The sequence below is a fragment of the Suricata suricatta genome, chromosome 4 (assembly GCF_006229205.1).
Source record: "Suricata suricatta isolate VVHF042 chromosome 4, meerkat_22Aug2017_6uvM2_HiC, whole genome shotgun sequence".
Lineage (NCBI taxonomy): Eukaryota > Metazoa > Chordata > Mammalia > Carnivora > Herpestidae > Suricata > Suricata suricatta.
In genome coordinates, this window is record NC_043703.1 from 149,933,617 (window position 1) to 149,945,785 (window position 12,169).

At 57.6% G+C, this 12,169-nt stretch overlaps 1 protein-coding gene across 1 annotated transcript in view; it reads left to right on the plus strand.

Moving 5' to 3' along the window:
• Positions 1–12,169, plus strand: part of HS1BP3 (HCLS1 binding protein 3) — a 45,903-nt gene that overhangs the window by 15,128 nt on the left and 18,606 nt on the right. Inside the window, exons 3-6 of the mRNA XM_029938568.1 lie at positions 6–31; positions 4,599–4,764; positions 8,583–8,790; positions 11,106–11,325. Of these exons, the coding sequence (XP_029794428.1) occupies positions 6–31; positions 4,599–4,764; positions 8,583–8,790; positions 11,106–11,325 (620 nt within the window). The remainder of the gene's footprint in view (positions 1–5; positions 32–4,598; positions 4,765–8,582; positions 8,791–11,105; positions 11,326–12,169) is intronic.

A 12,169-nucleotide genomic window follows, 5' to 3' on the forward strand; every position in this document is an offset into this window, starting at 1 on the left:
TGCAGTCCCCGGCGGTGCTCGTCACCTCCAGGTGAGCCAGACCCCCGTACCCACGCCGCAGCGTGGACACCGGGTGCGCGCGAACGAGCCCGATGCGCCCCAGTCGGCGGAGCAGGCGGAGGCGACCGACCCAGTTGGCCCGCGGCCCGGCCTTCTCTGCGCCCCTGCGGTTTCCCTGGGGTCAACCGCTCCACCGTCCTGCCGGAGCGGTGGGCGCATTGAGCACCCCCGTTTTACAGATGGGGAAAACTGAGGTCCTTAAAAGGGTGGCGAACTCGCCCAAGACCCAGTGGAAGGCCGGGATTGGCTAGTCCCGCAGGCGGGCACAGAGGGGGTCGCCTCTGCCCTTCTCCGCCGACGTGTGTTCATTTCGTTTTCGCCCGAAAATATAGTTTATACATCCTTTCAGTGCTCACGCTGTGCCAGGCCCGGTGCGCGGCCCCGGGGATGCGGGTGAACTAGAACAGGCCCGGCCCTGCGAGGAGGACGGAATGAACACCGAGCTGCGGGGGCCCGATGCGAAGCGGGACGAAGCGGGGACGCGAGCGCGGGTGTGGGTAGTAGGTGCAGGTTGCCATAGGAACACAGCGCAAGGGCTGAACCCAGACTTCTCGGGAGCGGGTACAGGAGGCCGCGTCCCGTCCCGCAGGCAGAGTAGGAGTTACGCAGGTGGAGGAGAGAGGAGGTGGCAGCTGCTCACGAGGTAGCTTGGGAGAAGAGCAAGTGACGGCAAAGGCCTCGGAGGCCCCCGTGCGGGCCCACCCTGACTCAGACCGGGAGGACCGGGAGGACGCAGTGCAGGGCGGATCCTGGAAGGCCTGGGACGGACATGCTTTTACTCTTCCGCAGAGTCACTCCCCTACACGCCAGGCTTGTTCCCCCTACACAAAATTTTGGTCTAAGATGCCACTTTACTGCATAAATAAACGTATTGCCCAACGCAGCTGTTATTTCTTCCAGCCGTAATCCGAACTTACCTGTGACTTCAGGTCTAGAAAAATGTAATTCTGTAAGTAAACCCTGAGGCCAGAGCCTGCTCGGTGTCCTGTGCATGACGCAGTGACGTCACAGGTGTGTCTTCCTAGGCAGACGAAGTTTACCTGATAACTGCGTTTAAGTCACCTCTCCCTGAGTCTTTCATTTTCTGCATAAAGGAGGTCTGAGATCAGCAGCTGTGAGTAGGGCCGCCCTGCTCTGCCACACGCTGATGGGCGTGACTTGGGTGCTGGGTGCCTGTCGGGGGGGGGGGGTGTTTGGCTTCCCTCCCTGCCCCAGCCTGGACAGGGCTTGCTCACAGCCCCGCCTGCTTGTGATGACGGCCAGGCGGGCAGTGCCCTCCGTCTGGCTGGCAGGTGCTGGCAAACCCCAGGGGCTGTATGCAGGTTAATTCCTAAGTCTCCAGACCAGTCCCCAGGCAGGCTCTTCACGGGTGGGCCCCAGCCCAGCTTTCCTGCGCAGCCCCCCACCGCTAGCCTGCACACCCACATTCATCCACCAGCGACTGTGCACTGTGCCAAGTACTGGTTCAGTTTCTAGGGTACAGCAGTCTCCCAAATAGAGCCCGTCTCATGGAGCTTTAGTGGGGCAGGAGCTCAATGGATGATGTGTCAGGGATGATAAATGGTACCAAGGAAAATACAACGGTGGGGGAAAGGGAGGAGGGAGTGTTTTGTTGGTGTGCCGTTGTGTCCCAGAGTGTTGTTCTGATAGAAGGGCAGTTGGGCAGATCCCGAGAAGCTCCGTGAGGGAGACAGCCATGATGCTTTCTTGAGCAAGACTACCAAGCAGAGAGGACAGCAGAGCTAATGTCCTGGGGCCGAGGGGTGCTTGGGTACCAGCGAGGAGGTCAGCATGGCTGGAGTGGGTCTGGGGGAATGTTGGGTAAGGCTCTAAGGCGCTATGGGCTTAGGAGCAAGTGGACAGTGTGCTCACAGGAGAGAGAGTGGGAGGAGGGGGAGGGGGAGGGGAGAAGGAAAAGGATGGAGATGAGGAAGACTTGCTGAAGCCTGTCTTGCGTAGGTGATGGGCTCAGGTAGGACCCAGCCAGTTTGTCCCATGGGACGCAGGCCGGTTGTGAGGGGAAGCTTGGGGTTCCTCTGATTGCAGCCCTTCTCAGTGAACTAAGAAGCAGGGGTTATTAGGGTGAACTAATAACTGGGGGTTATTGGGGGTTTGTTGAGAGAAGTGGCTTAGACCCTGTGTCTTCTCAGCGGGTCCCAGGAGCAGCGGAGCAGCTGCAGCATCACCGGGAGCTGGCTGGAAATGCAGACTCCCAGGTCCCACCCCAGACCCGATGTGCATACTGAGCGCTTCCTTAGGCGACTTGGATGCACGTGCGGTTTGAGAAGCTTGGGCTAAGGCACAGGGGGGCAGACTGTACCCGTGAGCCAAATCATGCCCACCTCTTGCCTTTGTAATAAAGTTTACGTGCTGTGTGGCTGCTGTCACACCGCATGGCTGAGTTGAGTAGTTGTGACAGAGATCATATGTCCTGCAAAGCCTAAAATGTTTACTATCTGGCCCTTTATGGCAAAAGTTTGCCTGGGGCCTGGGGGGCGGGAGAGAATGAGTCAGGCTCCCGGCGCCGAAGTTACCTGGAGGAGTTGTCAGCATGAAGATTGCAGGTACCCCCCGCCCCCACCAGAGCTTCGGATCCAGAGCCCTGATTTTCCAGGTGACGCAGATGTGGCAGGAACCACACTTTGAGAAGCCTAGGTCTAGACCAAGGGAGGGATGCCAGGCCCGGGCTGTGGCTTGGAGGTTGTGGCTGTGAAGGTCAGATAGGACCGGGGCACACCTCTGTGTGTGTCTTTATCCCACTCCCATGCAGCGGGAGGCACAGAACTGGAGAATTCAGGAGGGGGCAGGGGAGCTGAGGGCACAAGCCGAGGCTCACCAGGACTTTCCAGCTGAGGAGGCATGACGGGAACACGAGGATCAGTGGGAGGCACTGGGACCCTGGGCCACAGAGGGAGAGAGTGAGCCCGGCAGGGCGGGCTCCCAGGAGGTGCCTGTATCTGGGAAGCCAAGGGCCTGTCACACCTGCTTTCCTCCGCCAAGAGGCCCCTCTCCTCTGCACTCCCACTTATGCTGTGTAGGAGAATGACCATATTCCTGCCTCCCTCCACTGGGCTCTGGGGCAACGGCCTGGGCATGCGCCGTGGCTCCACCTCTGGCCTGCTGAGACCCAGGCAACCGACTCCCTTGTGGTGCCTTGTTTCCTCCTGTGAAATGGGTCTAAGCGGCTGTGTCCCTTTGTAGAGCTGCCAGAGTGGGAGTGACTTAGGTAAGACCCGTAGAGCCTGCAGCAGTGCCGGCTGCTACCAGGCACACATTTAGTCTGCTCTTTGCTCCCGCGCCAGTAACAGGAGCACCATGTACACCGTGTGCAGAGTCGGGAGCAGCACAGTCTACTGAGAGTCAGGCCAAGGGCACTCGGGTGATGACTGACAAAAGGAAAAGTACTGACAGGTTAGGTGTGCTTCTCCATCTCGCCGGGGTACGTTTGGGCTCACCTGGGCCTTCCTAATTGATGCACTCACTACCGTGTGCCTCATGTCACATGAAAATGTTGCCGTGTGTGCAGGTGTGTGTGGCCAGTGCATGTGTATACTCTTCACACGCATTTGTCCTCACTGGTGGGTGACGAACAGCATCCCACGGTGACTGTCACGTGCCAGCGTGGAGGTGGGAGGAATCCACATGGAAGGAGTCCTGGGGGACAGCGTGTCTTCGATGGATTGGGACCTTAGTCCAGAAGGGAAAGGGCCTTGCGCTGGTAGAGTGCTAGCCAGGAAGCACCCTCCTCCTCGGAGCACCCCTTTGCTCGGTTCTGGAAGTCCTGCCCAGCACATAGCAGGTCTCAGCCATGGCGAGGAGGGGTGCTGTCTTAGGTGTTTGGTGATGTGGATTCGCCTGCATCACACCCATATGGGGAGGAGGACCCCTTACCGTTTTTATCACTGCAGAGGAAATGCCTCATGACTTGTTGGCCCTCCTTACAGTTCAGCATGTTTGTGTAGCATTTACAGATTCTGCGAGGTGTTTTGCCCGGCACCCTCTCACAACCTCATACAGCAGCCTTGTCGGTGCCTTGTGCCCTGCACTCAGTGCCCTCTCCGTCCTGCCCCTGCCGGACAGGTTCTGTAGTAGCCGGGCTGCCCCCCAGGTGGAAGAGATGCGTCTCTGCCCAGGTTCCCGGCGGTATGTCGCTCTTGCACTGGCGCAGGAAGCCAGGCACTTTCCTCGGTGGGAATGACGCCCCCACATGCCTCGCCTCCATCCTTCAGGGGTGTGTGCACTGAGTGTGGTAACACACCTTCCCATTGGTGATTTTCCCTCTCCTCTGCTCCCACTCGTTTTCCTGCTGGGGACAGCCCCTGGTCCGGGAGCACCCCAAGGGCAGGGCCCAGGTCTGGGGCTCGGGAAGCCAGGCCCTGTGAGGGGCAGGTGGCCTAAAGCAGTGACCACTGAGGACAGCCAGCTGAGGAGCCTTGTACCCCAGTCCTGCAGGGCCAGCCCAAGGTCACATCTGCATTTCGCTTGAGGAGCCTGCTGACTTGAACCTGAGCTTCCTTTGCCTTCTTTCCCTTTGGCAGGCGAGTTCAGAATGTCCACACGGGCCTCGACCTGACTGTGCCCCAGCACCAGGAGGTGCGGGGCAAGATGATGTCAGGCCACGTGGAGTACCAGATCCTGGTGGTAACCCGGCTGGCTGCGTTCAAGTCGGCTAAGCACAGGCCCGAGGATGTCGTCCAGTTCTTGGTGAGCTGGGGGCCCTGCCAAGGTGCTCCTGAGGGGCCCCGGGGCCAGGGGGCCAGGTGCACAGACACACCTGCATCAGGGTGTGAGCAGCTTCAGGGAGAAGGCACCGCTCTAGCCAGCACTCGCTCAGGGCCCAAGGGTGCCGAGCGTGCTGGGCCATAGGGCACAAGAGTGATTCGGATGCTTACGGTCAGTGGGGAGACAGACTTGTAAAGAGACAGAGAGAGGCCCTGACAGGAGTGCATGGGGCTGTAGGGCTGCAGAGAAGCAGCACCTGACCACCCTTGGGAAATGTTCTGGAGGATTTCTGGAGGTGAGAACCGAGCCCATAGGGCTGTACAGCAGGGGAAGGGAATCCCAGGCAGAGGGCACAGCGGAAGCAAAAGCACGGAGCCTAGAGACAGGATGTTGGTTGGGGGTGGAGGGGGACTGCATGCCATTGAGTGTCATCCTGGACGAAGTGGGAGATGATGAGGGTGATGACAGCGGGGTGCAGGTCACGGAGGGTGTGTGGGGAGCCTGACTTGTCTTGCAGCCAAAGAGGACCTTGAAGTAGGGGAGTGACTCACTGGCCCATCTGGTGGGGAGTGGGGTTGGATTGGACGGAGCTGGGCAGGAAGCAGGGGGCCCAGGTACGAGTCCAGTGATGCCCCAGGGGAGTGCTGGGGGCAGGCCAGCAGGAGTTGGTGTGAGGGCAAGGGAGAGGGTTGTAAAACACAGTGTTTCCAAAGTAACATGCGTATCGTTTGCTGCCTGATGGACACGTGAGGCTGGAGTGAGGCACTGGTCAGGCCTCGGAGGCCGGTTGGGAGGTATCAGCTTGGAGGTGATGTGGGAAGCCTGGAGTGGATGAGGTTGCCCAGAGAGTGGGCAGATATGGAAGGCTGAGGGAAGGCCTTAGGAGGAAACCCCAGACGCTGGCTGCTCAGGGACAGTCACGGAGAGGGAGGAACCTCGGAGGCCAAGGGAAGAGAATGGGGCATCGTGGAGTCACAGGAGCTAAGGGAAGAGAGTCCTGTGGTACATACCAGAGTCCTGTGGTGTAGATAGGAGCAGTAGCTACAGGTTTGCACGTGGTTCATTCTGAATCTCCAGACAGCCAGGACAGAAAGGAAAAGAGTGAATTACCCAGATCTGGTGACCTATTAGAAGAGACATCACCTTCTAAAAGGGAAAAATGTATGGCACGGGTCTTTAAGGAATATTTAACACATGGGAAGCATCTAAAAGGGCATGGTGTCTTTCATTTGCTACTTAAATTGACCTTTTTTTTTTTTAAAGTTTATTTATTTTGAGAGAGGGAGAGAGAGAGAGAGATTGCACGCGTACGGGGAAGAGGAAGAAAGGGAGGGAGAGAGATTCCCAAGCAGGCTCTGCACTGTCAGCGCAGAGCCCAATGGGGAGCTCGAACTCATGAACCGTGAGATCATGATCTGAGCCGAAACCAAGAGTCAGACTCTCAACCGACTGAGCCAGCCAGGCACCCATTTAAATCGATGACGTTTGGAGAGACTCAAGATCTAATGTGAGGTGCTGGATCTGGTTCTGCTTGGCTCTGCGTGGTGGGGTTTCACAACTCCTGATCATCTGACTTGACCCACCGTGGAGCTGAACACGCACACAGCTGGGAGCAGAAGGGAATATCTGAGGTCAGTGTCTTTGGGCCTGACAGAAGCAACATTCGGGGAGCCCTGGCGGAGCCATCCAGGCAGGTCTGCCGGGACCTGCATCACACCAGGGGTCTTTTCTGACCAACGAGAACTGTGGAGGGTGTAAGTGCATGCGTGGATGGCCATTCACGCAGGTGCCTCTTAGACATTTTGAACCACCTGTGAGGGCGGAGGAGCATGCATCCCCCCCCCCCATGAAATCTGAGGACACAACCCAAAGCCTCCAATCTCTGAAGTTCCATGATTTAGCTTTAAAGAAAAGAAAGGGGGAGCATTTTACATTCTACTCCTGAAAAGGATACATGTTTTAATATAAACATGAATTTAACTGCTCATCAGAAAGTAAAAGTAGCCCCCAGAAAGGGGCAAGGGGTGTACTTGCAGTTCCGTGGCCCCACGTGTGCTGGTGGTACAGACACGCCCGCCCCCAGAGGCTCAGGGAGGCAGCGCCCCTGCCCGTGGGGCTCCAGATGAACAGCACCTCCCATCCTCTGCACTCACGGGCTCTCCCTGAGCCTCCTGTCTCAGCTGTTCGGGTAGCTGCTTGAGAAGCCGTTGCATTGGAGGCTGATGAATGTGGGTCCTGGATGGGGGGCGGGCACCCCTCACTTAAAACGTCCTGGCCTCCTAGCTATCAGGGCTCTGGAGACCCGAAACTTCCAGGCCTCCTAGCTATCAGGGCTCTGGAGACACGAAACTTCCCGAACCCCACCGCTGGTGGATCCGAGGGACAGACCCGCATGGGGCTGTTGGGCCAGCAGAGGGCGCTCAAGCCTCAAGGTCACAGCTTCCCAGATTGGGCCGACTCCCTGCCTGGCTGAAGTCACTGTTCTCCGGACTCAGGGGTTGGAGCCTGCATCTCTTCCCCTAAAGGATCCTTTTACTTCTTTCCTTGAGGGCTGTTCTCAGGACAGCTCCACAGCCAGCCGCTTGTGTTGATACTTGTAGGCTGCAGCCGCCTGGGCCAGGGAACTCCCCGTTGGGGCGGGGGAGGGCGGAGGTGGGGGAAGAGAAGAGGGTTCAAGGTCTAAATTCCCCCAGTGACCCAGCCACCTGCTGGCAGCTGAAACCCTCACAGGCTGGGGGTTCTGATGATAGCTGGAGTTAACCGGGGCCACGCGCTCCAACACAGCTGTGCACCAGGATCGCCAGGTCTCATGTCCGCGCCTCCAGACACCCCCAGAGCCCTCAGCCACACCAGCATCCAGTGCTGTGCTGCGGGTTTGGTCCTGACCCAGGAGCAGAGGTGGCACTATCTCTGGATTTATGCTCAATGCTCCGACAGAAGCGCTGAGGAGCCAGGCCCAGCATACGGAGGGGAGCACAGAGTCCAAAACAAGGGAGGATGCTGGCGGTTGGTGGGTGGCTGTGTGGCTCAGAGCAGGTGCTCTTTGAGCGCCCACACTGGGTTGCAGACTGCAGCAATGCCTCCGACCCGCTGTGCTGCGGCTGCTCCCCTGCGCAGGGCTTGAGCCATGGGGGGCAGAGACCACCCAGGCAAGGGGGGCCCTCATGCAGCATGAACTCAGCCAAAAACTGAGTCTCAGGGTGACTCCGGTGGCCTGGGGCCACCTCTCGGCCTGCTTCCTTGAGGCCCCAGGCCCCTGCAGTGGGGTCCTGGCTGCCAGCAGTGCTGAGAAGCAGGCTTGCAGTATCCGGTTCTTCTCCACCGGAGCACTGTAGGGACAGTGCCAGCTAGAAGGCTCCTGCTTGCTTGTGGGGGAATGATCCAGCGTCCGTGCTGAGAAAAGATGACTCATGTGGTTGTTGGAAGATGACCTAACAGCTGGCCAAACCATGAGGTCACCCCACTAATATGCTCAAGGCCCAGAATGGAGGCAGCCGGGCTCCTCGGTCACCTGTGGGCCAGGCCGGGATCCCTGTGTCAAATGTCTGTACCTGGACCTGTGACATTGCCTGGAATCCACCATGTCCGTATCTTCTCTGTGGCTACTCAGACTTTCATACTTGAGCCTGGCTCTGATGAGGGGGTGTTGGGAATGGAGCCTGAGGCAGGATAAGTGGGGGAGGGCCAGAGGTGCCCTAGGGCACCCGTCCTGGGAACAGGCTCTCCTCTCCGGCCTCTGGGCTGTCTGGTCGGGGCGAGGGGGAGAGAACTCAGGAAACCACACACTCCTCTCGTTCCAGGTCTCCAAAAAGTACAGTGAGATCGAGGAGTTCTACCAGAAACTGAGCAGCCGTTACCCCACGGCCAGCCTTCCCCCGCTCCCCAGGAAGGTCCTCTTCGTTGGGGAGTCTGACATCCGGGAAAGGAGAGTCCTGTTCAATGAGATTCTGCGCTGTGTCTCAAAGGATGCCGAGTTGGCGGGCAGCCCAGAGCTGCTAGAGTTCTTAGGTACCTGAGGCTCTGTCCCGAAGCCCGGAGGTGTTCCCTGGCCCAGAACTAGGCCACGCTCCCCTGGCGGGGCCAGTGTGGGTCTCTGTGCAAAGCCAGAAAGCTTCAGCCAGGCTGTTGAGGCAGGTGGGCCTTCCCCCTGCCTGGCTAGGGTGGTGGGCAGCGGGAGGCTGGCTCATGGTCTTTTAGGACTGACTTTCTGGGTGCCAGACGGGGCTCATATGGGATCTTCTCTGTAGTCTGACCCCATCCATGCCCCTCCTGGCATCCCCAGAACTTCCCCCACATACACACACACATACACAGACACACACACGTGTGCGCACACGCGCACTCACCATTTTGCCTCCTGCGGCCAGGCCTGGGGACCTGGTCCCTGGAGACACCTCCCTCAGCTTGCCCCCCACAGACGTGTTTTGGGTACAGCGTTGTCATCCACCTCCTTCCCTTCTGGGTTTCCTTAGCTGTCAGATGGGCGATGCCTGGCTGCCAGGCGGCACGAGAATCCAGCGAGCTGACGCGTGTGAAGCACGTAGACCAGAGCCGTGCGAGGATGGCTGACGTTTTACCCCCACGCGGCACACAGGGTGCCGTCCGGGCTGGCGTGTCCAAGGCGGATGCAGTGCCCGTGGGCCCCTGGGTGGGGAGGGGTCCCGTCTGGACGGGCTGGACTCTTCCCCCGACTTCCTCCCCTCTTTGGACCCTTCTGTTTAACTCTTCTTCCTAATGACCACGGTCTGTAATCCTCACAAGACAGATGGGAGCTTTTCAGAAGACAATTAACAAGCAGCAAATACACCAAAAAGAAATGATAAGGGGTGAGGAATAAAAGCAGAACCAGGGAATGCACAGAAGGCTGGGACTGGGTAAGGCTGCAGAGCCCAGGTTTCTTCTCGCCTTTTCCATTTCCCCCACATGGGCCTCTGGGCCCCGGGTTGTTTGCTGGGACAGCACAGCCTGTTTGCCTCCCAGCGGGCTGTGTTGACTGTGAGATGGGGTGAACTCCTGATCTCCTGGCCCCCTCTGTTTTGGAGAAGCAGGATAAGGTGGTCTGACTTTCCTACCCTTTCTGTGCCTCAGTTTCCTCATCTGTGAAGTGAAGGTGCAAATAGAATCTCTCCCATGGGATTTTTACAATAATTAAATAAATCCAGACCTGAAAAATGCTTTTTTAAAAAAATTTTCTTAATGTTTATTCTTTTAGAGAAAGAGAGAGAGAGCACACGAGCAAGGGAGGGCCAGAGAGAGAGGGAAACACAGAATCCAAAGCAGGCTCCAGGCTCCAAGCTGTTAGCACAGAGCCTGACGCAGGACTCAAACCCACAAACTGTGAGATCATGACCAGAGCCAAAGTCAGATGTTTAACCAACTGAGCCACCCAGGCGCCCCTACCTGTAAAATGCTTCTTACATGATGTCCGTTACATGAAATTGAAGGTTCATGACATTTTGAATGGTATTTTCACATCAGTCCTAATAAAATAACAAAGCATAATGTAAGGTAGCATATCATACCACTTAGTTTTACTTACTACGGTAACACATTATTTTCGTGTCTGTATTAATACTCTATCTACATGCCAGGCATTCTGTAAGTTTTTTATCTCAGGATATTTTTTCAAAAGGAACTGCTTTCAGAGATCTACCACTCAGTGACTATTTAGATAGAGAGGAACAAATAGGCTAAACCCATTTCTCAACCCATCTGTGGGGACTAGCTTTTGTATTCCCAATCTGTCACAGACAGATACAAAAATCCCGTGCTTGGATGTCGTGACAGCGTCAAGCTGCTATGGAAGTTTCTGGATGCTTTCTCTCCCTTTCCGTGTTCCCGCATCATGGACACCCGTCGGCGGACCATGCTTTGAGAAGTGCTGATGTCAGCCGGTTTGTAATGGGACCAATGCACTTTGTTCCGAATCTTCCGCAAGCTCTCCATGCACTCACTGGGCTCATCATCTAAGTGCCCAGACCTTGGAGCAGGTCTTCATTGGATCACAGAGCTGCCTGTTGTGCCCCGCAAATGCACACTGGCTGGCTTTTCCGGCCCTTGCCTGTGCATGCAGGCTCAGCTGCTGCTATGATGCCAGCCTGTTCCACAGCTCCCGCCTGTAACCACTCAGCTCTAGGCTTCGCTGGTGCCCGTCACCCCTCAACAGGCTGCAGCAGGTGCTCAGAGCCCAGGCCACCCCTTGCCCACCCAGAGCCACCACCCTGGTCCCAGAGTGCTGCAGGAAGCTCCCAGCTCAGGTGCTGGCACAGGAGCTTGGGCGCGGCACCTCGTTTCCAGGTGCCCTCTTCCGTTTTCTACTGCAGGCACCAGATCTGCAGGGGCCACAGACCTCAGCAGCAGAGATGCCTCTGTCCTGGAGACACGCAGCCAGGGCCGGGACGACGGGGAGGCTTTCGACTTCTTCAAGCAGCAGGACCAAGCAGAGGGTGAGGGTCTACCCATCCCAGGACTGCAGGGCGTGGATGCAGGGAAGTCCTCTGAGGAGGAAGAGGAAGAGGCTCTGGACCCTCTGGGCATCATGCGGTAGGTCTCCCCATCCTAGATGGGCCCTCCTCTGGCTTGCTGCTGGTGATGGCTCTCCTCGCCGTCCATCCCGAGAGTCAGAAAACCTCCCTGGGTCATCACTCTGTGTACCTGGTGTCCTCGGAGAACTGCCTCTCTACTCACCCTCAACATGCCTATTCTTAGAGCGAGGCTCAGCCGTTTCCTTCTCCCTGGCCCCAGGGTGGGCCCCTGATCTCCAGCTCGGCACTGAGTCCTGGCTGCCCTGACCCCTGACAGTCCACCTCAGTAGCCCGAGGGCCCTGGGGTCTCCACCCAGTTCACCACTGACAGCCTGTGACTTGTGGTAGTGATTGGAGTTCCCTGGGCCGAGTTTCACTGTCATTAAAGCAGGGTGTTTACCTTGGTCCTGTCTTCCCATGAGACGGTTGTAAGGCCCGTGAATTACATGGCACCCTCAAGGTGCCAGCTGTGTGTGGCAAAGAACGCAGAGTGAGCCCAGGGGCCCCCTGGCCAGTCAGCTGTGTCCCCTTTACATGCGCATACATGCACACAGGTGCACACACACGTACGCTGCCCGGAGAATAGGTAAGCCAGCTGCGGTCTAGTGGTCCCTGGTGTCCTGATTCTGTCATCTGATTCTTTCTCCTTTCCTGGTGCTCTGACTGCCTTAGCCAGTCACTGAGCTGCTCCCAAGCCTCCACTGTATGACCACCCTGTGCTAGGGGTAGGGGACCACAGGCAGGATGAGACCAGAGAGACATCTGTTCCCAAGGCCTGCCTGATGGGCACAGGCTGAGGTTGCGGGAGACCCTCGCAAGCAGGACAGACTCAGCCACTCCAGGGCCCGCACCACTGTTTGGCC